The 27,526-nt window shown below is 49.6% G+C and overlaps 1 protein-coding gene across 12 annotated transcripts; it reads right to left on the bottom strand.

The window, feature by feature from the left end:
- Positions 1 to 259: 259 nt before the first annotated feature.
- SMO (smoothened, frizzled class receptor) lies at positions 260 to 25,888 on the bottom strand. Of its 12 annotated transcripts, none has more exons than XR_013415523.1 (14): positions 24,888 to 25,789; positions 14,502 to 14,621; positions 10,202 to 10,407; positions 8,368 to 8,577; positions 7,998 to 8,170; positions 7,411 to 7,630; positions 7,193 to 7,316; positions 4,877 to 4,969; positions 4,341 to 4,449; positions 3,212 to 3,397; positions 2,653 to 2,801; positions 2,290 to 2,505; positions 2,030 to 2,164; positions 260 to 1,777 (listed from the first exon to the last, which is right to left on the bottom strand). XR_013415523.1 is itself a non-coding variant. In XM_077997301.1 (14 exons), the coding sequence occupies exons 3-14, from the start codon at positions 10,346 to 10,348 to the stop codon at positions 1,388 to 1,390; spliced, it is 2,043 nt and encodes a 680-aa protein (XP_077853427.1). In that variant the 5' UTR covers positions 10,349 to 10,407; positions 21,174 to 21,265; positions 24,888 to 25,859; the 3' UTR covers positions 260 to 1,387. The 12 variants fall into 12 exon arrangements, 8 of the variants coding, with proteins under 8 accessions (XP_077853427.1, XP_077853424.1, XP_077853426.1 ...); XR_013415524.1 differs by having other exon boundaries at positions 2,290 to 2,359; XM_077997301.1 differs by lacking the exon at positions 14,502 to 14,621 and adding an exon at positions 21,174 to 21,265 and having other exon boundaries at positions 2,399 to 2,505; positions 24,888 to 25,859.
- Positions 25,889 to 27,526: the final 1,638 nt, after the last annotated feature.

Below are 27,526 nucleotides of genomic sequence, written 5' to 3'. Positions count from 1 at the left end.
GGTCAGGAGATCGAGACCATCCTGGCTAACACGGTGAAACCCCGTCTCTACTAAAAAATACAAAAAACTAGCCGGGCGCAGTGGCGGGCGCCTGTAGTCCCAGGTACTCGGGAGGCTGAGGCAGGAGAATGGCGTGAACCCGGGAGGCGGAGCTTGCAGTGAGCTGAGATCCGGCCACTGCACTCCAGCCTGGGTGGCAGAGCGAGACTCCGTCTCAAAAAAAAAAAAAAAAAACAACAAAAAAAAAACACACAAAGAGTTTATACAAAAACCTTTTATTGACTGTATTTCTTCTCCCCATAACCTGGAACCCAGCCAGCATCTATGGCTTCCTGCTGTCTGATTCTTGAAAGTGGGGCCTTGGGAACATGGTTGGAGGCTATGGAAGGTGGGAATCTCACCCACCGGCTATGCAGGTTGAAGGAAGCTTTCTTGCCTGGCTGAAGCTACAGCAGCTTCCCAGGGCAGCCCCTCAAGTCTAGAGGACCCATCCCCCACTGAATGGGTGTGAGGAAGAGATGACACATCTTTCGGAGGCCCCATTACTCTCCTCTCCTATCCCACTCCAGGCTGAGGCCCTAGAGCTGAACCAGTCTCTCCCGTGGCGATGGGGCCCAGCAGCGAGGGGAGGGGGTTGGAGGTGAGTGTGTGCAGCAGCTCTGGGTCCTCATCAAAAAAAAAGAAATGTGAAGAGGTTGGCAGCTCTGATATTGAACTGAAATGGAACAAGGGAAGGAGGATACAGGAGAACAAAAGATGGGTTTGGGGTAGGGCCAACTATTAAGAGGCGACATGGCCCCTATGGGAGCAGGCCCTTCCAGCCCCACAAACACCTGCGAGAGGAAGAGGGAGCCCTGGCCCTACTTAGACAAAGGACTAATGAAAAAATTAACACTTTTGGACTGAGATTGCCAGGAAAGGGCACCCATCAGCCCAGAAAACGGCAGCCAGCCCTCATCGGCCAGACGTGGGCTAGGCTGCCTCCCTGGCCACCACAGCCCACTCTGGGAACTGTCACCTCTGCCTCCACCATTCCTGCCCCACCGCAAGCTCTGCATACCCCCTGCCCCGATGGAGCAGATGCTGCCAACCAGGCTGCAGCTGGTGGGGCAGAAACAAGGACCCTGAGCTCCAGGCCCTGTCCCTGGGGTGAGGCCTCCCCGTGGAGATGTTAGGCTCTTTACCACAGTCCTGCTGCTTTGAGCCAGACATCCAGAACTCTCCTGGGAGGGCAGTCAGCCCACAGGTTCTCTGGAAGACGGGATCCTAGGGAAGCACGCTCGGTGAGGAAGAAGAGCCTTGAAGGTATTGGTTCCTCTCTTTCCTGTCCTAGGTCCTGCTCTGCAGGCTCAGAAGTCCGAGTCTGCATCCATGAGTTCTGCCTCCATCAGGTTGGTGCGGGAGTGAATGGGCCCCAGGCCCTGTCGGCGGCCGTGAGCCCAGGCCGTGGGGGCTGGTGCACTAGGCAGAAATGGATCCTGAGGGGGACTGGGCTCTGGGCAGAATGGGTTGGAGACCAGGGTCCACGCTCCCTGTCGGCAAGAGTCCCCAGCTCCCCAGGCACCTGCAGCCACCAGGCATTTCTGCCGGGGCAGCTGAGGCAGTCGAGGAATGGTACTGGGCGCAGGGGCAGGGGGGTGAAGCTCAGGGGGCGGCGCCAGCGGGCACACCTCCTTCTTCCTCTTCCTCCTCTTCTTCTTCCGGCCCAGGCGCTTCTGCAGTTCTGGGGAGATCTCTGCCTCAACCAGCCACAGGTTGGCTTGTTCCTCTGGGGGCACTGACAGGAGGAGAGAAAACATGAGCCTGGGGCCCTGGCTCTGTCCATGCCACCCCCACTCTCCTGGGAGCCCTTACCCTGTTAGTTCTGGGGCCCAGGCCTCTAGACTCTTAGAGCCTCAGCCCCACCTTTCAGATCCTCTGGCGCCTTTCCTTCCTCTTCCTCCTCCTTTGACAGCCCCTGTACTCCAGTCCCAGAAGCCCCCAGCCTCTGCGCCCCTCCATCTTCCTCCAGCAGCCTGAACCCTCATACCTGGAGTTGCCACAGGGGTGACAGAAATATCCTGGGGCAGTATGGCTCCTCTCCGAGCCACCATCTTGGTGACGTGCTGGGCCCAGGCAGAGGAGACATCAGCTGAGGGCTCATTGAGATCAAAGGCCAAGCCCGCTGTGGGAATAGAAGGAAGGAAAGGAGAAGGAATAGTGACTCCCCAGTCCCTGGCAGTGCCTCCCATACTCAGTGCCATTCATCTTCCCACAGCCAGTCCCTCCTGCTCACCAGAGAACGCTCACCCTGTAACCACGGTGATCTCTACCCCTTCAGAATCTGAAGAGAAGGGCCTCAGGTCCCCAAAGGGCCTAACTGGAGGGCAGAAATCCAGTTCTTGGAACCCTGACTTACTCTTGCCCAGGGATAGCAACTGCGGAGTCTTCTTGGAACCCAAGCACTGGCAAGCAGACCCAGGGGCAGAAACAGAGACGGGAAGCCCCCCAGAGGGTGGGAGGGGCCTGGGGAAGAATGGGTGTGTGAGTGACAGAGAGAGTGCCTTGCTCCACACAGTCAGTCTTCCAAGTGTGCCCCCAGCAGGCTGGGAGAGAATAGCACATGGGCAGCGCGGGGCCAGGAGGCTCCGGTGGAGGAGGGGCGAGGCTCACCCACAGGCCCATCATGGGACACAGTGTGCATGCTGAAGGACAGCTCCTGGCCTGGGTTCTGCAGGAGCTCGTGCCGCTTGGAGAAGGCCTTGGCAATCATCTTGCTCTTCTTGATCCGCTTGGGCTCATCGTCACTCTGCCCAGTCAACCTGAGAGTAGAAGGGATAGGGAAGGAGCGTGAAGAAACAGCCGCTTCCCATCGAATCTTGGGAAGGGCCAGCGATGCCACTCTTTCCAGAGAAGGAGGCTCCCAGGGGCCTCAAGTCCTTCAAAGACTCAGGAGTAGAGGCCTTCTCTGCAAAGAAGTGCGGCCAGAATGCAGAGCTCCTGTGTGCCCAGCCCTCCCATCACTCCACTCTTAAGAGATGATGACAGCTGGCTCTGCACTTGGCCCAGGCCCAGGCATTGGGCCACTCAAGGACAGGAGGTGCCACCAGGGGGCAGTGGTGAACCACTGACCAAGGCTGCGCTAGAAGCAGGACCCGACAAAACCGGAAGATGGGGTCCCAAGGCTGAGGGTGAGGTGGGCAGGGCAGGAGGGGCTGGCTGCCGCGCCCACCTGCACCAGGTGCGCCTCCAGATGAGCAGCGTGGCCTTGGTCCAGACCCAGGTGCTCATGGCGATGCCAGTTCCAAACATGGCAAACAGGTTGATCTTCTCCACCAGAAGGCTCGGGCGATTCTTGATCTCACAGTCAGGGACGGGCTTCTTGGTGGGCAGTCCGATGGTCACATTGGCCTGACACCTACAGTGAGGGGATGTAGGCAGGTGAGGCTTTCCTTTTTTCTCTCTCTCTTTTTTTGAGACAGGGTCTTGCTCTGTCACCCAGGCTAGAGTGCGGTGGCACGATCACAGCCCACTGCAGCTTGCAATTCCTGGGCTCAGGCAACCTCCTGCTTCAGCCTCCCAAGTAGCTGGAACTACAGGTGGGGTTTTCTGAGTCTACTGGGTAGACACAGACAATCAACCCAAAAACTTTAGAAAGGGCTAAGCCCCACAGCGCTGATCTCAACCCTGGGTGCTCATTAGAATCAACTGGGGAGCTTTTAATAGCTACTGACGTCTGGGTCCCGCCCCAGACAATTAAATCAAATCTCTGGGGCAGAGACGGAGGCATCATTGTGGTTTAAAGTATCCCAGACTGGAGGCCAGAACCTTTAAGGAAGAGCCTGACACAGTCAGGACTTGGACTAGCATCCATTTTAGTGGCTGTCCTTGTAACAGTGGGCACTGCGCTTCTCTCCGAAGTAGAGATGTCTTACTCTCTCCAATCCATCCTCATTATGACACAAAAAAGCACAGGCAAAACTAGCCGACACTGACAGGTCATTAACCGATCATAGAGAGGTAACTAGTCCTGTGCCGGGATCTACAGCAGGCTCTGCGGGAGAGCACGCAGAATTAGAGGGCAACTTCGTGTCAGTCACAAAGCTGAACTGGCTGCTTAACAGTCACACATGCACCAGCGGGGCAACCAAGGGGGTGGAGAGGGAAGGGCAGAGGTGAGAAAGGATGCAAAGGTTGTTTGCCATGTTTGAAACTGCAGAGACTGATGCCTTATGCACCCAGACACCATCAGTTGAATCTGCTGGATGCAGCAGGGACTTGGCAAATCCCTGCTGCCCAGTGGGTGTCCTATGGCCTTGGCTCCGGCTCCCAACACTGCCGCCTCCATGCCCCTCACTCACAGCACATAGTCCCGGAAGCTGCGCTCCCACTCAGCCTGGTTGAAGAAGTCGTAGAAGTGGCAGCTGAAGGTAATGAGCACAAAGCCAAAGGCCAGGAAGCCAAAAATGCCTGTGGAGGACAGGGGCAGGACAGGACGTTACCAAGCCCAGCCCCGCAGCAGCAGTGGGGAGGAGGGAGTCTGCCCCACTGAAGCCTCAAAGACCGCTCGCTCGGGCTGGGGTGAACTCATCCTGGGCTCAGTTCAAGAACTGCTTCCTCTAAAATAAAGAAGGGCACTTGAGGCAGCCGTGGGAGGGCCCACGTGGGATGTAGTGGGCAGGAGGAACCAGTCCCGGCATGAACTTGAATTCTTCCCCCCGAGTAGGCCCCCTTCTTCTGAGCTGCCACTACCACTACTACCTACACACACCCCTTGTCCTTGTCCCCATGGCTAACTTGTCCCACTGACTTACTGCACCCTGCTGGTCACATAGCCCCAGGAGGGTGCAGTGTTGGACTGGCCAGGACCTCAGACCGAAGTCCTGGGGCCACTCACCTAGGCGCAGCATGGTCTCATTGATCTTGCTGGCAGCCTTCTCACTCAGCAGCCCCGGGTGGTTGCTCTTGATGGAGAACAGAGTCATGACTCCTGAACAGAAGGGGGACCTCAGACATTAGCAGGGGTGAGGCTGCCCTGCTGGGAAGGATGGGTGAGTGGGAGGAGGGTCCTAAGGCTCTGGAGTCCCAAGTCTGATTACCCCTGTGCTGACTGAAAGCCTGGGGAGCTAGAGACACTGGAGAAATGGTGAGAAGTTGGTGGCAGGTCTACCAGGGACTGGGAAGACAAGGGCAGAGCCTAGACAGACACGAGAAGAGGAAACCTCGGTCGTGGCCTAGCTGCCCCTGAGGAAGGGGGCAGATCAAAGCTGTTCTGATGGAAAAGGCATAAAATAAACTCAAGAACAGCGCTATCCAATATAGTAGTTGTTTTTTTTTTAGACGGAACCCTGTCTCCCAGGCTGGAGTGCAATGGTGCGATCTCAGCTCATTGCAAACTCCGCCTCCCAGGTTCAAGCAATTCTCCTGCCTCAGCCTCCCAAGCACCTGGAATCACAGGCACCCGCCATCATGCTGGCTAATTTTTGTATTTTTGTAAAGGTGGGGTTTCACCATGTTGGCCAGGATGGTCTTGAACTCCTGAACTCAGGTGATATGCCCACCTCGGCCTCCCAAAGTGCTGGGATTACAGGTGTGAGCCACCATGCCGGCCTTCCCATAGAAATATGTGATCCACATACATATGACAATTTTCTAGTGGCCACTTAAAAAAAGTTAGAAGAAACAAGCAAAACTAGTATCAATATATTTTACAAACCCAATATATTCAAAATAAAAATCATTTCAACACATAATCCATGTAACACATTATTAATGAGATATTTTACATTTTTTTCCTGCTAAGTTTTTTTTAAAATACAATGTGTATTTCACATTTTACAATACACCTCAATTTGGACTCGTTTCTTTTAGTTGTTGTCTTGTTTTCTTTGAGACAGGGTCTCACTCTATTGCCCAGGCTAGAGTGCAGTGGCATGATCATGACTTACTGCAGCCTCAACCTTCTGGGCTCAAGCAAGCCTCTCACCTCAGCCTCTCACATAGCTGGGACCACAGGCATGTGCCACCCTGCCCAGGCAACTTTTGTATTTTTTGTAGAAATGGGGTCTCACTATGTTGTTCAGGCTGGTCTTGAACTCCTGAGCTCAAGTGATCCGTCCGTCTCAGCCTCCCAAAGTACTGGGATTACAGGAGTGAGCTGCCGCACTCAGCCTGGACTAGTTTCAACACATGTGGCTAGTGATTACCACACCAGGACAGCATGATAACGAAGCACAAATCAGAGGCCCAGACACTATGCTAAAAAGAGGGGAAAGAGGAGACTGAACAGAAGGCTGGCAGTTCAGGGTGAGGAAACTGAGGTTCACAAAGGAAACCCAACAACAATGAGCTAAATAGATGCTGAGGCTTACTGTGGGACGGCAGCCCGAGACAGGAAAGTCAGGGACCACTAATTCCATGCATGCTGAGAGCTGTGTGTGCTGGGGGCAGAAAGAAGATGAAAACCAAGCTCCAGAAGATTGACAGTACATATCATTAAGTTAATAATGTGCACACGGATAACCAAAGGACCCAGGTTGGGCCAAGTGGGCAGAGTAGATTACTCAGGGTGTTCATCACACAAGCGCACTGGCCAGGAGCTGACTGGGGCTGGATCCTGGCCCATCTCCACCTAACAAGCTGTGAGGCTGGGCAGGGTGACTCACGCCTATAATCCCGGCACTTTGGGAGGCCGAGGTGGGTGGATCACTTTAGGTCAGGAGTTCAAGACCAGCTTGGCCAACATGGTGAAACCCCGTCTCTACTAAAAATACAAAAACCAGATATGGTGGTGCATGCCTGTAATTTCGGCTATGGGGGAGGCTGAGGCAGGAGAATAGCTTGAACCCAGGAGGCAAGTTTGCAGTGAGCCAAGATTGTGCCACTGCACTCCAGCCTGGGCAACAGAGCCAGACTCTATCTCAAAAACAAAAATAAACAACAACAACAAAAAAAACAAGCTGTGAGCCCTGGGCCAAGGCCCTGGAGAGAGGGATGGATTTTTCTGGCCAGCACAAAGGTGTCCCGCAAGAAGTGCTCACAGTGTTTCGTCTGCCTAGAGGGTCACCTTCTACTCTGTGCAAAGGCCCTGTAGCAACTAGCTGGGGTCTCAGCATGGGGGCAGCTGTGTTGGCAGCTCCTGGCTCCCGATCACACACAGCAAGTGCCCAGCACATCTTGTTACCCAGCTGGTCCTGGTCTGGTCTTCACTCACCTCGGATGAGGAAGTAGCCTCCCACGATGAGCACCAGGCCGATTGGGGCCAGCACGAAGCCCGCACGGTATCGGTAGTTCTTGTAGCCCACAAAACAGATGCCACTCACAGAGTCCCCATCCACCTGCGGCAGGAAGGGGTGGGAGGGAAGGTGGGTTACTGGCCCCCTCCCTCAAACTCACCCTATCCAGAACTCCCGTCCCTACCAGTCACTATACCTGCGCCACAGCAAGGATTGCCACAGTGAGGACAAAGGGGAGTGACCAAGTGAGCAGGTGGAAGTAGGAGGTCTTGCCCGAGAGAGGCTGGTAGGTGGTGCCTAGGGCTTTGAAGGAAGTGTGCCAGGCATAGGTGAGAACCACAAACCAAACCACGCCAGCCATCAGGGCATAGTACACGATGACAAAGATGATGACGCAGGACAGAGTCTCATTGGAGCTGTGCAGAGAGGTGAGGTGTCACTTGAGGTGGTCACTCCGTACTCCCTCCACCTGGTCTCCCCACCCTGTGCCCAGACCCTCGGCTGCTGAGGTCTGGAGGTTCCCAGAAGTCAGGGCTTGCAGACAGGACCCAGATGAGATCTGAGGAGGCTCTAGGAGCCACCCCTTTGAGCAGATGCAAACCACGAAGGTCCTGATTCTGAAACTAAGATCCTAACACTGGACACCTTGCATGCAGTATGCAGTAAGGCAGAGCCAGATCCTGCTCTGGATCTCGGGTTTACATGCACCTGCCCCTTTTGGAGTAAACGCACACTTCAGCCTTCCTCCCTGCACCTTCACCCCTGGGTCCCCAAGACACCTACGTGGGCTCCCCAAGCCTCATGGTGCCATCTGCACGGCAGACGATCTCCTGGCGGGCACCATCCATGAACTGGGCCAGCCAGCCAATGCTGCCCACAAAGAAGCACGCATTGACGTAGAAGAGAATAACAGCAGGGTAGCGATTCGAGTTCCGCCAGTCAGCCACGAATGTGGCCTAGAAGAGAGAAGTGGGCCATTCTGCAAGGTTAGGGTTATTCCGCTGACACAGACACCCTTAACTGAGCCCCGGACCCTTCTGAGCATGACCCTTCCCTGGGGACCCCCACCAAGACCTCTTTGCCCCCCTTCCCTCTGGCTCTCTTCCCGTGTTCCAGGCAGAGTGCATCCCGGGCATGCCCTCCCGCGGCTGACCAGGGTGAAGAGCGTGCAGAGGCCTGTGACGGCCCCAAAGGCCGCGATGTAGCTGTGCATGTCCTGGTGCTCAGCCTCGGTGAAGAGCGGGTTCTGGCACTGGATGCCGCAGCCCTCCACGTCCTCGTACCAGCTCTTGGGGTTGTCTGTCCGAACCAAGGGCACTTCGCACTGGCCTGAACTGTTGAACTTGATGTTCTGCACCTCATTCTGGCACCAGGGATGGGAAAAGATGGTGTCAAGGCAGCTCAGGAGCGAGCCTCTCATTTAGGGAAAGGTATCCAGGTAGCATGGCAGGGTGGCTGGAGATACACTTCTGGGACCTGAATCCCAGGACTGGCTTGGCAAATTATTTGGCCTCTCTGTACCTCAGTTTCCCCACTTCTTTCTCTTTTTTTTTTGTTTTTTTTGAGACAGTCTCGCTCTGTCACCCAGCCTGGAGGGCAGTGGCGCAATCTCGGCTCACTGCAACCTCTGCCTCCCGGGTTCAAGCAATTCTCCTGCCTCAGCCTCCCGAGTAGCTGGGACTACAGGCACCCACACCACACCTGGCTAATTTTTGTATTTTTAGTAGAGACGGGGTTTCACCAGGTTGGCCAGGCTGGTCTTGAACTCCTGACCTCATGATCCACCCGCCTCGGCCTCCCAAAGTGCTGGGATTACAGGTGTGAGCCACGGCGCCCAGCCAGTTTCCCCATTTCTAAGATGGTAGTACTTACCTCATGGTATGGTTTAAGGGTTAAAAGAATAAACATATATTTTTGAGAGAGAGAGAGAGAGAGAGACAGAGTCTGGCTCTGTCGCCCAGGCTGGAGTGCAATGGCACAATCTCAGCTCACTGCAACCTCTGCCTCCCGGGTTCAAGTAATGCTCCTGCCTCAGCCTCCCAAGTAGCTGGGATTACAGGTGCCCACCACCACATCCGGCTAATTTTTTGTATTTTTAGTAGAGATGGAGTTTCACCCTGTTGGTCAGGCTGGTCTTGAACTTCTGACCTCATCAAGTGATCCACCTGCCTCGGCCTTCCAAAGTCATGGCATTACAGGTGTGAGCCACTGTGTCCGGCCAGTTTGTTTATTTGTTTGTTTGTTTTGAGACAGAGTCTCACTCTGCAGCCCAGGCTGGAGTTCAGTGGCACGATCTCAGCTCACTGCAACTTCCACCTCCCAGGTTCAAGCGATTCTCGTGTCTCAGCCTCCCGAGTAGCTGGGACTACAGGCGCCACGACATCAGACTTATGTTTGTATTTTTAGTAGAGACGGGGTTTCGCCATGTTGGCCAGGCTGGTCTGGAACTCCTGACTTCAGGTGATCTGCCCGCCTCGGCCTCCCAAAGTGCTGGGATTACAGGCGTGAGCTTATTATAATGGTATTTGGCATATAGTAAACAGGACTAATTGATATTATTACTATAATTATTACTGTTATTATTTTCATTGAAGATCTCTCCTGCACCACTCAGAACTAGCTCACGTCCCCTGTCTTGGTGGCTCTAGCTGTTTCACATGCTCATGCCTTGACTCCCAACATAGATGAGAAACTTCCTGATAGGCTCCCGTCATCTGTGATGCCCATAACACCACAATACCCAACACAGCCAGTGCTCAAAACATTTTGCTGAACATGTGATCACTGATAAATAAATAGAGAATCCCTAATAGACGGGTCCAGCCAGTGAACTGCAGTTTGAGTTTGTGGCTTGCTGACCCCATGGCTGTAGGCTCAGGGTCTCCAGGAGACAAAGCTCTGGGCTCCCCTGCTCCCCACTGGACCCTGCCCTATACCCGGTCCTGCCCAGCCCAGAGAGCCTGGACCTTGTCTCACAGAGCACTCACCGTGCAGCCTTCAGGGAAGCGGTCAGGAGTGCAGCGCAGGAAGTCAGGCCAGCCCCGCTCCCTCTCCACGATGGCACAGGGGCCTCTGGTGGCCTGGCAGAGGGTACGGCTGGGCAGCTCCACCCGGTCATTCTCACACTTGGGCATGTATACGGCACACAGCAGGGGCTGGATCACTGCCCAGCAGCGGGGAGCATTCCGGAGGCCTGAGGGTGGCAACAGAATCACAGTGAAGGCCCTTCCTCACTCTGACCCACAGACACAGCTGCACCCCTGTTCCCCAGGCCTTTGCCACACTGCAGCCCATCACTGGTCAGACCTGGCAGGTACAGTGTTTCTCAACAGTGCATCTGGGCAGGACAGTTCTTTATACGGTAGGACTGTCCCATGCATTGCAGACACTTAGGATTCCTAGACTCTGCCAACTCAATGCCAGTAGAACCCAGCAGTGATTATGACAAACAAAAACACCCCAGCCCTCTACTCTAGGGACGGTGACTAGAAGAGAGCCTGGAGAGGAACCTCTGGGTTGCTGGGAATGTTTTATTTCTTAATCTGGTACTGGTTACACGGGATGCTGGGAATATTCTATCTCCTGATCTGATACTGGTTACAGGAGTGTATTCACCCTGTGGGAATCAAGTTCATGATCTGGGTGCTATTCTGTATGCTTACTATAATTTGAGTTTTAAGAAAATAACTGCCGCTTCCAGATGCCCTGCTAGGGAGTGGTAATGCCTCTGGTAGAGCTCCCCGGGGTGGATTTACCTTTTCAGGGGTGCACCCAACCCTCACGGGGCCCATTTGCTAGAGCCAGGAGATGTTTCCCTTTGCCCAGACCCCAGAACCCTTGTTCCTCTTACCAAGCGGAGTGAGAGAGAGAAGAGATGGGGGCTTAAGAAGAAGTAGTCAGAGGAGCCAGGCACTCCAAAGCCAGAGGAGGAAGCAGGAAGTCAGATGGAGAGGAACAGAGGAGGCTCTGTCCAGTGCGGAGAGGGGAAAAATGCTGTCAGCAAGACAGAAACAGATGGCGATCTCCCAGCACCCCTCCCCAGCATAGTCCTCCACCCTGCCCATCACAGAAGCCCCTCCTGAATCATCCTGGCTTCAGCAATATCTATTTCCCAAACAAGAAGTTGCATTAGGAGAGAATATGACGATGTGAGAGCCAATGTGGGTGCTGGTCGCATTTCCAGGCTGGGGGTGGCAGAGACAGGTAACCTCTCCTTTGGAGGGAAGGCAATATAGTAGAGGGGTAAGGAGCATGCGCACAGCAATTGGCCAGCCTGGGTCCAAATCTTGGCTCCACTCTTTCCTGGCTCTATGATCTTGCGCAAAGTACTTTATCTTTAGCCTCAGTGGCCTCATCTGTAAAATGGGGATGATAGATTTACCTTATGGAACTGCTGTGAAAAGTGAGATAACACTTTAAATGCCCTTGGCAGTACCTGTTATGTAGTAAGCGCTCAGGAAATGTTAGCTCTTATGATTATTTGTTTGAGGCCTCTGACTGCTCCCAGCTTTCAGAATATATTCCAGGGTGCAGAGCAAGTTTCTGCCAGTTAAGAAGCAATGTCCTCCTCCGGCCGGGCGTGGTGGCTCATGCCTGTAATCCCAGCACTTTGGGAGGCCGAGGTGGGTGGATCACGAGGTCATGAGATTGAGACCATCCTAGCTAACACAGTGAAACCCCGTCTCTACTAAAAATACAAAAAATTAGCCGGGCGTGGTGGCGGATGCCTGTAGTCCCAGCTACTTGGGAGTCTGAGGCAAGAGAATGGCATGAACCTGGGAGGCAGAGCTTGCAGTGAGCCGAGATCACGCCACTGCACTCCGGCCTGGGCAACAGAGCGAGACTCCGTCGCAAAAAAAAAAAAAAAAAAATGGCAGCAATGTCCTCAGGCAACAGTTCCCACTTGACTCAATTCAGTTACCAGTTGGCCAGGCGCGGTGGCTCACACCTGTAATCCCAGCACTTTGGGAGGCCGAGGCGGGCAGATCACCTGAGGTCAGGAGTTCAACACCAGCCTGGCCAACATGGTGAAACCCCGTCTCTACTAAAAATCCAAAAATTAGTCAGTCCTGGTGGTACATGCCTGTAATCCCAGCTACTCGGGAGGCTGGGGCAAGAGAATCACTTGAACCTAGGAGGCGGAGGTTGCAGTGGGCTGAGATGGTGCCACTGCACTCCAGCCTGGCCAACAGAATGAGACTCTGCCTCAAAAACAAAACAAAACAAAACAAAACCCTAAAAACAGTCACCAGAAATTCTCAGCACATGGGTACTTGTAGAAAACAGAGAAGTAGGTGCCAGGGATTGGGGTGAGGGCAGGGTTTGCCTACAAAATAGTAGCATGAGAGAATATATGGAGGTGAAAGGACTGTTCTCTATCTTAAATGTGGTGGCTGGTTACACAAGTCTATGCATTTGTCTAAACTTAGAACTGTTCAACAAAGAAAAAGTGAATTTTACTGGATATTTACTTTTATTGCACAGTATATTTAAAATGGGGGGAGCTCTCTGGAGTAAAATGCTTTAGAGAAACATAAGGCAGTTAATAAAAAGGTTGTGTCGGCGGGCATGGTGGCTCAAGTCTGTAATCCCAGCACTTTGGGAGGCCGAGGTGGGTGGATCATGAGGTCAGGAGTTCAAGACCAGTCTGGCCAACATGGTGAAACTCCGTCTCTACTAAAAGTACAAAAATAAGCCGGGTGTAGTGGAGGGCACCTGTAATCCCAGCTACTCAGGAGGCTGAGGCAGGAGAACCGCTTGAACCCGGGAGGCAGAGGTTGCAGTGAGCCAAGATGGCACCACTGCACTCCAGCCTGGGCAACAGAACAAAACTCCATCTCATAACAAACAAACAAAAAACAAAAAACTGTAATTTTTCTCAATCTTTTTATATCTGTGATAACAATCAGGTTTTAAAAATGTGTAATTTGATTGTTTTTTTTTTCCCTCTCATCGTGAATATGGTTTCATACCTTAAAAATAAAACTCCCCAGGAAAAAGAGAAATTATTAAATAAATCTTTAAGGACAACTGAGAAATTATCTAGGGAAAAAATAAGGTGGATCTTTACCCCATTTCTTACATAAAAGTCCAGATGGATAAAAAATAACTACATTGTTTTTCTAAAAATTAAAGTTTTAGAAGAAAAGATGGAAATGATTTTTTAAACCTTGGAGTGGAGAAGGCCTTCTGAAATGACACAAAACCTACACACCATGAGATAAAAGATTTAAACAAAAGACTTCAGAAAAATCAATACAAAATCATAAGAAAAGACACTCAAAAAATATATTTTCAATGCTTATCACAAGAGCTAATTTCCTTATATGCACAGAGCTCCTCCAAATCAGTAAAAATTGCATAATTCTATAGAAACATAGGCAAAAGACAAATAACAGATCACATTTGCAAATGTTTTGATCTTTATCACTAAGTGATAAAAAGTATAAAAGTTTTTAAAAAGTGTATTTCATTGTAGTTTATTCCACATTTGTATTATTAAGAGTGAGGTCGGCCGGGCACAGTGGCTCAAGCCTGTAATCTCGGCACTTTGGGAGGCCGAGACGGGCGGATCACGAGGTCAGGAGATCGAGACCATCCTGGCTAACATGGTGAAACCCCGTCTCTCCTAAAAAATACAAAAAAACTAGCCGGGCGCGGTGGCGGGCGCCTGTAGTCCCAGCTACTCGGGAGGCTGAGGCAGGAGAATGGCGTAAACCCAGGAGGCGGAGCTTGCAGTGAGCTGAGATCTGGCCACTGCACTCCAGCCTGGGCAACACAGCGAGACTCCGTCTCAAAAAAAAAAAGAAAAAAAAAAAAGAGTGAGGTCGAACATCTCTTTACGTTTTTATTTATTTTTTATTTTTTTATTTTTTTGAGACGGGGTCTCACATTGTTGCCCAGGCTGGAGTGCAGTGGCATAATTACAGCTCACTGCAGCCTTGAGCTCCCCAGGCTCAGTTAATCCTCCCACCTCAAATTCCTGAGTAGCAGAGACTACCAGCTCACACCACCACACCTGGCGAATTTTTGTATTTTTCTGTAGAGACAAGGTTTCACCATGTTGCTGAGGATGGTCTTGAACTCCTGGGCTCAAGGCCATTTAATGGCCTTTAAAAACATAAAGAGGGCTGGGCGTGGTGGCTCGTGCCTGTAATCCCAACAGTTTGGGAGGCCGAGACGGGTCGATCACCTGAGGTCAGGAGTTCAAGACAAGTCTGGCCAACATGGTGAAAACCTGTCTCTACTAAAAAATTATAGACACTAGCTAGGTGTGGTGGCAGGCACCTGCAATCCCAACTACTTGGGAGGCTGAGGCAGGAGAATTGCTTGAATCCAGGAGGTGGACGTTGCAGTGAGGCGAGATCGCCGTTGCACTCCAGCCTGGGTGACAGAACAAGACTCTATCTAAAAAAAAAAAAAGAAAAAAGAAAGAAAGAAAGCAAAGCAAAGACTGTACTATAAAGAGTATGAGGGGAAACTGGCACTTTTATATTTGCTGGTAGGAATGAAAATTAGTAAACACTTGTGGAGATCACTTTGGCATTATCTACCTTTTTTTTTTTTTTTTTGAGACTGAGTTTCACTCTTGTTGCTCAGGCTGGAGGGCAATGGCGCGATGATCTCGGCTCATTGCAAACTCCGCCTCCCAGGTTCAAGTGATTCTCCTGCCTCAGCCTCCCGAGTAGCTGAGATCACAGGCATGCGCCACCATGCCCGGCTAATTTTTTTGTATTTTTAGTAGAGACGGGGTTTCTCCATGTTGGTCAGGCTGGTCTCGAGCTCCAGACCTCAGGTGATCCGCCTGCCTCGGCCTCCCAAAGTGCTGGGATAACAGGCGTGAGCTACCGCCCCCGGTCCCAAAATTTTATACTAGTACTTCTACTTCACATGTTCCCAAAGATAATATAGATTATTCATTGCAGCACTGTTTGTAATAGCAAAAGAGTAGAAACAGCTTGAATTCATACCCATCAATAGGAGACCAACCAAGTAAAATAACGTACACCATTATAATAGAACACTTTTCAGGGTAGAACTATAGTCATGTGTTGCTTAACAATGAGGATATCTTCTAAGAAATGTGTCACCAGGCAATGTCATCTTTGTGTGAACATCATAGAGTGCACTTACACAAACCTGGATGGTAGAGCCTACTGCACACCTAGGTGATACGGTATAACCTACGGCTCCCAGGCTGCAAACCTGTACAGCATGTTGCTATACTGAATACTGCAGGCAACTGTAACACAACGGTGAGTATCCCTGTATCTAAACATATCTAAACATTGAAAGGCTACAGTAAAAATGTGGTATTATAATCTTAAGGGAACACCATCACATGTGGTTCATTGTTAACCAAAGTCTCCTTATGGGGTACATGACAGGATGTGCATTGAAATGGAATGATGTCCAATGTTGTAATGTTACATGGACTCAGTTGAGTGGAGAACAGTCTGTAGAGCATGGTACTGGTTGGGCGGTAGAGGAGAGACTAAGAGCACATCTACATCTAGACAGATGTCAGATATTTCCAAAAGGACACACAAACCAGTGTTGGTGGTTACTTCTGCAGAGGAAAAATGGGTAGCTGGATGCAGAAATAGGACTTAACTTGTTCCTTTTGAATTCTGTGCCATGTATATGTATAACCTATTTTTTAAAAGTAATTAAGCTTAAGGCAGAACATGGTGGCTCACGCCTATAATCCTAGCATTTTTGGGAGGCCCAAGGTGGGTGGATCACTTAAGCTCAGGAGTTCGAGACCAACCTGGGCAATATGGCCACACCCCATCTCTACAAAAACAAAACAAAACAAACAAACAAAGGAAAAAACAAATAAAACTTGAGCCTAAAAACAAAATAAAGAAATACACAAATTACTAGGATGGGGAAGCTTTCCAAAGAGAAAAGAAGGATATGAAACTGAAAAGAGAAAGAAAGGGGATATCAGCTTTATCTGTATTATTTTATTTCTTTTAATAAAATATGAAACAAAAAAAGAAACAGGAATACAGGTGCTACCATGCCCGGCTGATATAGACTTTTAAAAAGACTTTTTATTTGTGTGATTCTGATGATGAATCAAGTTGAGTACCACTGTTCTAAGGCTGGTTTAATATTAGAAAGTTCAATCAATGCAATTTACTACATTAACAGGTTAAAGGAGAAAAAAAATCTTATTATCATCTCAATGGGTGCAAAAAAAAGTTGATAAAATTCGGCCAGGCGCGGTGGCTCCCACCTGTAATCCCAGCACTTTGGGAGGCCGAGGCGGGTGGATCACGAGGTCAGGAGATTGAGACCATCCTGGCTAACATGGTGAAATCCCATCTCTACTAAAAATACAAAAAATTAGCTGGGCGTGGTGGCACACGCCTGTAGTCCCAGCTACTTGGGAGACTGAGGCAGGAGAATTGCTTGAACCCAGGAGGCAGAGCTTGCAGTGAGCTGAGATCGCATCACTGCACTCCAGCCTGGGTGACAGAGTGACACTGCATCTCCAAAAAAAAAAAGTTGATAAAATTCAACATCCATCTATGATCAAAAGAATAATTGGCAAATTAGAAATAGGAGAAAACTTTCTTAATCTGATAAACTGTAATTAACTATAAAAAACCTATATCAAACATCAAATTTAATGGTGAAGGGTAGAAAAGCTTTCTTTTTAGGATCCAGAAAAATCAAGAATTAAGATGTTGTGTCTATTTAACAACGTACTGGAAGCCTTGAGTAAAGCAATAAAGATATAAGACTTGGAAAAGAAGAAACAAAACTCATTACTCACAAATTATATGACTATGTGTATAGAATAAATTTAGCAAGTTTATTGAATTCACAATCAATTTTATTTCTATATATCAGCAACAAAGTGAAATAAATGTTAAAGGCATCAATTTTATTTCTATATTTCAGCAACAAACAAAGTGAAATAAGTGTTAAAGGCATCATTTACAACAGCATCAAAAATATCAAGTACCTAGGAATGTCTAACAAATAATAAGTATTTAAATCTGTGCAGAATATTGAGAAAAGGAAAGATCTAAATAGATAGAAATATAAAAATGTTCAATGTTTGGAAGACTCACTATTGTAAAGATGTCTCTTTTTTTTCCAAGTTAATCTATATAGTCAATGCAATCCCAGTAAAAAATCACCGAGTATTTGTATATTAAAACACAAAGGAGCATTTTGGGAGGCCAAGGCAGGAGGATCGCTTGAGCCCAGGAGTTCAAGACCAGCCTGGACAATACGGTCAGACCCTGTCTCTATTAAAACACACACACGTGTGCACACACACACACACACATGTGATCAAGAATAGCTCAGACTCTCTACTAGATACTGATATTCTGTAAGTAACATTCTTACCCTATGGTTCACAAAGGATTCTTGGAAAAATTGAGGTCCATGAATTTCAATAGGAAAAAAATTACACCTAACCAAAATTTGGCTCTTCCTCCAATTACGAATGTAAGCAACACATCACAGTGTGTAATTTTTTTTTTTTTTTTTTTTTTGGGGGGCACTGTGGTTCCTGCATGAAGATAGTGGCCGGCGGTGCCTGGACATACAATACCACTTCCACTGTCACGGTAAAGTCTGCCATCAGAAGAACAAAATGGAGTCTCTTATGTCTACTTCGTTCTTCATAGACACAGTAACAGTCTGATCTCTCTTTCTTTTCCCACACCAAAGTGCTGGGGTTACAGGCATGAGCCACCACGCCTGGCCCACAGCACATAATGTTAATAGTACCTGTGGCTTTGTCACAAGTGGAAACCAGATATTTTGTTGCAGATATCTCGAAATAATGTCAATAATCACTTTGATATTATAGTGGTTATTACACCTGCACCAGATCTTATTTATTGTATAAATAAGCCCACCTACTTGCATTTTTATATTTGATAACTATGTCAATATAATTTATTTTCTTTGTAATCCTATATACTCATATCTAGCATATATAAAGAACTCCTACAAATCTTACAAAAATGACAGATAGTCCCTATAGCAAAATACGTCAAAGATTTGAACAGACACTTCCCAAAAGCAGAACTCCTAATGGCCAGTAAGCATTTGAAAAGGCATTTAACTTTACTAGTAATCAGGGAAGTTCAAATTAAAACCACAAATATATGCCACAACATAGCCAGTAGATTGGCAAAAATGTAAAAGGCTGATAATACCAAGTGTTGGGAATCATGTGAACCAATGTTGACTTTCTACTACCTAGTGGGAGTATAAGTTGGTACAACCACTTTGAAAAATGGTTTGGCAAAAGCCTAAAGTGTGCATGTGCATTATTAGCTAGCAATTCTCCTTCAGCATATACCTGGAGAAACTTGTGCCAGTTGTACCAGGATATACATAAAAGACTACTCACAGCAATGTTATTCACAGAGGGCAAAAACTTGAGATGACAATAAAAGAGGTAAACAATTGGTGGTATACTCATATAATGGAATATTATTCAGCAATGAAGAAATAAGCTGCAGTATGAGGGGGGTGGCTCACCTGAAGTCAGGAGTTTGAGGCCAGCCTGACCAACATGGCAAAACCCCATATCTACTAAAAAATACAAAAATTAGCCAGGCATGGTGGTGCACACGTATGGTCTCAGCTACTTGGGAGGCAGAGGCAGGAGAATCGTTTGAACCCAGGAGGTGGAGGTTGTAGTGAGCCGAGATCGCACCACCACACTCTAGCCTAGGTGACAGAGCGAGACTGTCTCAAAAAAAGAAAAACAAACAAATGAACAAACAAAAAAGAAATAACCTGCAATAACATGGATGAATCTTACATAATAATGTAGAGTAAAAGCAGCAAGAAATAATATGCACAGCATATTATTTTATACAAATTCCATTTGAATAGAGTTCAAAAACATGCAAAGCTGAAATATACTGCTTATGGATTCCAAAACTAAGAGGTAAAACCATAGAGAAAAAAAGGAAGTGATTACTGAAAAGTGGAGAGGATGTGAGCAAGCGGAGGAGGATGTGACTAGCAAGACACAGAGGGAGCTTCTGGGGTCTGACCATTTTCTAGTTATTGACCCAGATGCCACTTTATAATTATTTGTTATTTAGTACCTCTGTGTTTTATGCAATTTTCTACATACATGTTATATTTCACACTTAAAAAGTTAAAGATCTGAAGCAAAATTGAAGACTTGGGCTGGCACAGAACACATGCCTGTAGTCCCAGCTATTCCAGGCACCATAAGTACCATGCAGACAATCAGTTAGCCTCTGAATAGCCACTGCACTCCAGCCTGGGCAACACAGCAAGACCCCATTTCTCAAATAATTAATTTTTTAAAAAGTTTTTTAAAAAGACTTAGGCCCATGTATGTTTTTCTGTATTTTATACTTTCCCTATACGTGTGTGTGTGTGTGTGTGTGTGTATACATACATACATGTAAACATATGTATTTCTAAGACAGGGTCTTGCTCTGTTGCCCAGTCTGGAGTGCACTGGTGTGATCATGTCTCACTGCAGCCTCAACCTCCTGGGTTCAGGCAATCCTTTTGCCTCAGCCTCCAGTGTAGCTGGAACCACAGGTGTGTGCCAACATGCCTGGCTAATTTTTTTTTTTTTTTTTAGAGATCGGGTCTCACTTTGTTGCTCAGGCTGGTCTCGAAGTCCTGGCTTCAAGCAATCTCCCGCCTCAATTTCCCAAAGTGCTGAGATTACAGGTGTGAGCCACTGCATCCAGCCTACACATACATACATACATACATACATATATATATATGCACACCTTTTTTTTTTTTTTTTGAGATGGAGTCTTGCTCTGTCACCCAGGCTGGAGTGCAGTGGTGCAAGCTCTGCCTCCCGGGTTCACGCCATTCTCCTGCCTCAGCCTCTCGAGTAGCTGGGACTACAGGCGCCCACCACCACGCCCGGCTAATTTTTTGTATTTTTAGTAGAGATGGGGTTTTTCACCATGTTAGCCAGGATGGTCTCAATCTCCTGACCTTGTGATCCACCCGCCTCGGCCTCCCAAAGTGTTGGGATTACAGGCATCAGCCACCACACCTGGCCATATATATCTTTTTAACTGACTCTGATCATCATCCAAGTTTGGGACAAGCTCTAAGGAAATTCTTTCTGATCTGTCCCTGAAAATAATCCATCATCACCAAAAACATTCTTCCTGTCACCCTTCAATTCAACGTGTGACAGGCAAACAAGAAATTCCTCCTAGCCTTTGTCTCTCTCCTACTTACCTGCACCTGGGCAAGGTGACAGGGCCACACACTTACGTACCACACAGAGCACAGCAGTGGTTAAGGAGGCTACGTGCTGGCTCTCAGGGACCCATCATCACTGCCAGCTGCAGGCCTCTCTGCTTTTTTGCCCCACTTACTAAACCAGGTTTGGCCTAAGGTGGACCACGGCCTGGACATTATGTTTGTCTGGTCAGCTTGGAATGCCTGGGAGGAGGCATTTCCAGCTGTAAAGGGGAGAGATGCTAAGTGACTGAAGAAGCCTGAGGCCAGAGAGATGAAAGACAGAGGAAAGACCTGAGGTCTATACAGACCTAGAAATTGGACCAACCTGAGCTATAAATTTCCTCAGTCAATGGCATCCTTCCAAAGCCCCAGTAGTCAGGGCCAAGGAAGCACACAGTAGCCACCTCTCTCCAGCAATTCCTGTTTCCAGATCTGCCAAGAATCTCCACATAGATGTCCAATGAGCATCTCTAATTCACATGGCCAAAATCAAAGCCACACCTCCTGCCTAAACTTCTTCCTCCTCTAGCATTCTCTATCTTAGTGAAAGGGAATGGCACCACCTTCCATCCAAGCCTGAAACCTGAGGCCTCCCGCTCATTGAGGCTCCACACCTAACTCATCAGTGCCCTCTGAGCACTACCTCTGAAAGTTAGTGGAATCTGCCTATTCCCTCTGTCCTGTTACCAAGTCCCAACCACCATCGTCTCTTACTTGGGCTACTTCGACATCCCCTGGTCAAGAAGTCAGGCTCCAGGCTTTCCCTGCTCCTATGGCTTCTTCACACCACACCTAAAGAGATCCAGCTAAAATGCAAAGACAATTACATCTCTCTCCCTTAAAATCTTTCAATGGCTCCTTATCATCCCCTGGATAACATCCAAACTTAATATGAGGTATACATCTCTTTATTTTCTAATTCTTTAGGTCTGATCTCTTACAATTCCACCCCTTACACGCTTTGATCCAGTTCTACTGCAACTTTTTTTTTTTTTTTTGAGATGGAGTCTCGCTCTGTTGCCCAGGCTGGAGTGCAGTGGCCGGATGTCAGCTCACTGCAAGCTCCGCCCCCCAGGTTTACGCCATTCTCCTGGCTCAGCCTCCCGAGTAGGTGGGACTACAGGCGCCCACCACCTCGCCCGGCTAATTTTTTGTATTTTTTAGTAGAGACGGGGTTTCACAGTGTTAGCCAGGATGGTCTCGATCTCCTGACCTCGTGATCCGCCCGTCTTGGCCTCCCAAAGTGCTGGGATTACAGGCTTGAGCCACCGCGCCCGGCCCTCTACTGCAACTCTTATACTTTCTTTAAAAGCACCAAGCCCTCCTACCTCTACATCTTTGTACATGCTATTTCCTCTTCCTATCTGGATTTTCACACCTCAACTCTCCCTCAGCCAGGCAATTCCTGCTTATGTGTCAAGTTATAGGTTAAATGTCAGTTCTTCTGGGGATGTTCTTTGGGTCCTTTGTGCTTTTTCAGCACCCTAAAATGCTACAGTATCTTTCACAAATATTTCTTTTTTACTTTACTTTTTTTTTTTTTTTGAGATGGAGTCTCGCTCTGTCATCCAGGCTGGAGTGCAGTGGTGCTATCTCAGCTCACTGCAATCTCCACCTCCTGAGTTCACACCATTCTCCTGGCTCAGCCTCTCAAGTAGTTGGGACTACAGGAGCCCACCACCATGCCTGGCTAATTTTTTTTTTTTGTATTTTTTAGTAGAGACGGGGTTTCACCTTGTTAGCCAGAATGGTCTCAATCTCCTGACCTCATGATACACCCGCCTCGGCCTCCCAAAGTGCTGGGATTACAGGCATGAGCCACCATGCCCGGCCCTTTCACAGGTATTTCTAAAGCTTGTTGAATGGTCTGTCTTCCTCTTTTTTTTAGAGACAAGATCTCAGACTGGTCTCAAATTCCTGGGATTGCGCAATCTTCCCACCTCGGCCTCCCAAAGTGCTGAGATTACAGGTGTGAGCACCATGCCCAACCTGTCTTCCTCTTGATGACAGAGGATCATGTCTGTGTTCTTCATCCTTACATGCCCAGAATGTGACATACGGCAAACATTCAATACATAACTGAATGCATGAATGGAAGCATGGATGTGTACTCAGAGGCTTTGAAAAAAGTGAAGACCCAGTCTCTACCTTCAAGAGTTTACTGATGAAGACAACCTAGATCACCTTCATCCTTCACCCACAAAAACACCCCTAAGAGCCAGGTAACACTGATCATGTCTAATGCAAAATCAAGATGATTAACTCAGGACACAATAAATAACTTGCCAGAGGCTACCAGCTGACCTGGCTGTGATTCTCACACCAGGCTCAAGGCTCGGGTTCACTCTACCTACTCATTACCCAGCTCAAGCTAACACCTGTTTCTGCTCCACTTGCAAGACCCAAGCAGAAAGAGCGCAATCAGAACGCATATGGAAACAGGAATGAGCTGAGTGATGGTGGTTGGTGGCAGAGAACTCATAGTGAACTAATGGAACTAATGGTGCTGGGCTCAGTGCTGGCGTCTCTGCAGGACCCTACCCTGCCAAAAGGCACAGACAGTGAGATTTCAACCTGCACAACCAGCAGATGGTACTAACTCATACATGTTCCAACTTAAACTACTTCTGTCTGCTCAGCAGCTGCTCTCAAGAGTATGGGCTGGAAAGAGGTTCATACCCTTCCTCCTTGATCTGATGGTAACTGCAAGGAGGCAACATCAAACATGCATTTAACTTGGGAAAATTAAACCATGGGTCCCTGCAAAATCAATAAAGAGAGGGACAGAAAGATTATCCTTTGACAGCATGAGCAACTCAGAACTGGGTAAGATTCTAGTGCTGAGAGATTTGAACTTTCCATTCAGCTCGCTCCTAAACTCAAGTGGTGCTCAAAGCAACCTTGCTTAATCTTACTTTGGTGTTCTTTTTATTACTATTATTCTTTCAGTCTTTTGCATGAACGTAACTTTAAAATTACAATTATTATCTTCTATGTATACCCATTGTTATGTATGAGTATACATGTAACACATTTATGCAAACGTCGTAAAAGGAGTGTATATGCAAAACGACATCAACCTTACACTACAGTAATCTGCAGAGTTTTCAAAACCACTGTTGATTACACATGGTTTCTGTCTAACGTGCTGTGCTGACTTTAGAACCTGATCCCCACAAAGGATGCAGCTCCACCTTATGGGTACCATGGATACCATCCTCCAAGTTCCTCCTCCAGCATCTGAACTAAGCCAGGAACCTTATGGACTTGTCCAACATCTGACAAAGGCTGAGAACTTGTCAATGACAGGCGGTCTACATACACTCCCTACATTACAGTCCTCACCAGCCCCCTGGGCAGAGCTAAGACATGGAGTACCCCAGCCCTGTCAAAAGAGGGAGGCTCCCAGTTCTGCTCCTGGCTCCTGGTTTTCTTTTCTTTTTCAAGAACGGTTTTAGAATCACACTGGCTAGAAGTGAGGGCTGATAAGGCCAGTTCCCTTCCCCAGCACCCTCCAGGCCTCATCTAGAAAAGTGACAGGTGGGGAGAGCGTATACTCTACACTGCTAAGGAAGGACATTTGGGTTCAGTGTGCAGTTTTTCAGACTCTGCCACTCCAGTGAGGGGGCTCTGGGACTTCAAACCACCATGGAAGTGTCCACAGGCTCTCAACACACCAGACTTAAGCGTCCTTCCACAGCCCTGACCAGCCTGGGTAACCAAATTTCCAAAGAACACACAAATAATCGTTAGAAAGGTCTTATTCCTTCATAACCTCCTGCATGCGTCAGAGTGCCCGTTTTTCAGATGCACAAACTGAATGAAATCTCCTGTGAAAGTCAGACAAGATCACAGTTCTCCAGGCTTCTTTCCTGTCTCCCAAATCAAGATTTCCAGGACTTTCTGGTCACCTTCTAATAACTCATCGTTAAGGAGGTTTCATTTCCTTCAAAACTTCACTTGATCATGTCCCCCTACCCTTCCCTCCAAATGCCTAAACCTCTTCCACCGTCATCCCTCCCCTTTTCCTCTCCAACTCCAATTTCCCCAGGGTCTTGAACACCTCCTTGAATCCCCTGGCACCCTGCTTCCAGAGTAGGTGGAGCATCTCCTCTTCTTACAAAATGTCTTTTCCCGTGGCTTAGAGCCCCCTCCTCAAGGGCCCCTCATCCCCGCCATCCTTTGCTCACCCACCAGCTCGGGACCTTTGTGACCCGCTTCGTCAACTTTCTTGCCCTCCCTTTCCCATGACCGAGGGTCCCATCCTGCACGTAACCCGCCCCCAAAGTTTCGGACTCTGTCCCTCCAACTCTCCTGGGTGCTGTCCCCGCCCTCTCCGAGGCTCAGGCCTGAGCCTGTTCTTTCCAAGGGTGCCCCCGTCTTACCGTAGCACCTCCCGCCCCCCAAACCCGGCTCCGGAGTACTTACCCGACCAGAGCACGAGCTTGCCGTGCGCTTCCTCCTGGGAGTCCGAGTCCCCGGCCAGCAGTGTGGAGGTGGCCCCGTAGGGCAGCACGGAGCCCAGGCACACGTTGTAGCGCAGCGGCTCGCAGGGGGCAGCCCGGCCGCAGTGGCTCAGTGGCGGCGGAGGGCCGGTCACCGCCGCGCTCCTCCTAGCGCTCCCGCCCGCGCTCCGCGGCCCAGGCCCGGTCGCGTTCCCGCTCGAGGACGCCCCCCGGCTCGGGCCCCCCAGCAGCAGCAGCAGCAGCCCCAGGAGCGGGAGCTCCGGCCCCCGCGCGGGGCGGGCAGCGGCCATGGCCAACCCCGCCAACTCAGCAAAAACCCCGGCGCCCCCGCCCGCTCCTCGGAGCCCACTGGCCACACGCACGACCCTTGCGGGCGCGGAGGCGGCTCATGCGACCTGTGCGCCCAGAGAAACCGGGCCCGGGCCCCTCCGGACGCTCCACGCGCCCCGGCCCCTCGGCGCCCAACTTCGCAAACTTTGGAACCTGGGGCCCATGTTGGGCTGCGGAGGCCCGGACCGGGATGCACGACTCCCAAAGCTCTCGCCTCGCAATCCAAGTTGTCTTCAGCCCTGGGAGCCCCCTGGGCCCCCAATCCCCAGCCCCATTCCCTCTCCCACCATTAAAGCCAACTCCCAGCCCTGCGAGGGAGGCTAGGCGCGGGCCGGGGGTGCGAGTGCAGCTCCGGCTCCGCCCCCGCGCCAGCCCGCGGCCCGGGAGCCACCTTCACCCCAGCGCGCCGCAGCCCCCCGAGCTCTCCTCGCCGACAACTCGGCTCCTTTGTTGCTCTAGCTCGCTGGGCTCTCTGGAATGCACGGGCCTCGCGGAGCCAAGCCCGGCCCCCCTGCGCCGAGGCTGGGGGAGGGACTGGACGAAGAAGGAGGGGAAAGATGGGGAGGGGAGGCGAGAGAGGAGGAGCGCAAGCGTCAGCGTCCCCGGCGCCCGGAGGGGCCCGGGCTAGGGGGATCTGGTGACCCCGCCTGCCGCCGCCGCGCCCCAGGGGGAAAGAGATGGGTGGAAATCGTGGGCCGGACCTGCAAGTAGAGACTCGGCGGGCACCTTGGTTGGTCTGAGGTCGTCTGCAGGAAGCGGACTTTTCTCCTGGCTTAGGGTGGGAGAGACAGGGATGCCTGAAGTCAACGGGGACTTCTATTCCAACTCTGCCCCGTTCTCCAGGCTCGCCAGTTTTTCCTGCTTTGGTTAGATTTTCCGACTGATCCCGGGGCCCCATGGAGAAGAACCTGGGTTTGGGGTTTGTGCTTCTCCAAATCCTTCCAGCTCGGTACCTTTGAAAGAGATGACCTCAGAGTCAGCTCCGGCTGCTGTTACCTGCGGGAACAGGTGTCTGGGAAATAAACTTGCCAACATCAAGCCTTTACTGCTACAAATATGTGAAGTCTGAACTGTGGTTCCCAGGGACTGGCCTTGGTGATGTGAGAAGGAAGCCAGTCCTTGTTTGATGGCCCTGCCGCTCATCTGCTCTGGGAGGTTTCTGCTACTCCTCTTCCCCACTCTGCTCATTTTGCCTTTCCTCACTCCTTTGCGCATCACGCCTTTGGTCACCACACTTAATTTCCCATTGCAGCAGTTTACACCTGCACAACCAAGTATAACCCAGCATAACCACAAGGCTCCCACCAGGAGAGTAGACTTGCATTGAGCAACTTTTTCCTTGTTGCTAATCGGGCAGCACACCAGGGTGGGTTTTCCTTTCTTACGCCTGGAAGAGTCGTTCACGGCCTAGCGGTAGTGGACTAGTTCTGTTACTTTGGACAGTTTAAGTGCATATTAGCTATTGCACTTCAACTAAATCAATTGGAAAGTGAGCGAGCGAGCGAGAGAGAGAATTTAATTCAATTTAGCGAGGCTTTCTGAAATTCCAGCATGTTCATGGCACAGAGACACCCTGGAAGAACCTGAAGACTTCCATTTCCCTGTGGATACATGGCTTGCTCTCAGGAAACATAGCATGACAAAAGAGCAACGTTTCCTCCTCCAGGCAAGGGATCTTATCTCATTCTCTGTGTTCACAAAACATCTAGTTCACTTGAGCATACACATTAATCACTTGATAAAGAAGCTGCCAAAATGAGATGTACCATGAGTATGCTATAGTAATAGGGGAGAGAGGTCAGCGTGGATAGAAGTAGAGGAGGTGGGTTTTGAATCCAGGACTAAAGTATGAGTAGGAGGAGTTAGAATCAGGACATAGAGGCTGGGCACTGTGGCTCATACCTGTAATCCCAGCACTTTGAGAGGCCAAGGTGGGTGGATCATCTGAGGTTAGGAGTTTAAGACCAGCCTGGCCAATATGGTGAAACCCCGACTCTACTAAAACTACAAAAATTATCCGGACATTGTGGCGGGCGCCTGTAGTCCCAGCTACTCAGGAGGCTGAGGCAGGAGAATCGTTTGAACCTGGGAGGTGGAGGTTGCGATGAGCTGAGATCTCGCCATTGCACTCCAGCCTGGGCAACAAGAGCGAAACTCCATCTCAAAAAAAAAAAAAAAAAAAAAGAATCAGGACATAGATAAGTAGGGAAACTGATTGGTAAGAAGGCTCAAATAACACACAGAATTAAGGGTCAATTCTCTCGATAGTAA

This window comes from Macaca mulatta, chromosome 3 (assembly GCF_049350105.2).
Source record: "Macaca mulatta isolate MMU2019108-1 chromosome 3, T2T-MMU8v2.0, whole genome shotgun sequence".
Classification (NCBI taxonomy): domain Eukaryota; kingdom Metazoa; phylum Chordata; class Mammalia; order Primates; family Cercopithecidae; genus Macaca; species Macaca mulatta.
This window is presented reverse-complemented; position numbering and strand designations above follow the sequence as displayed.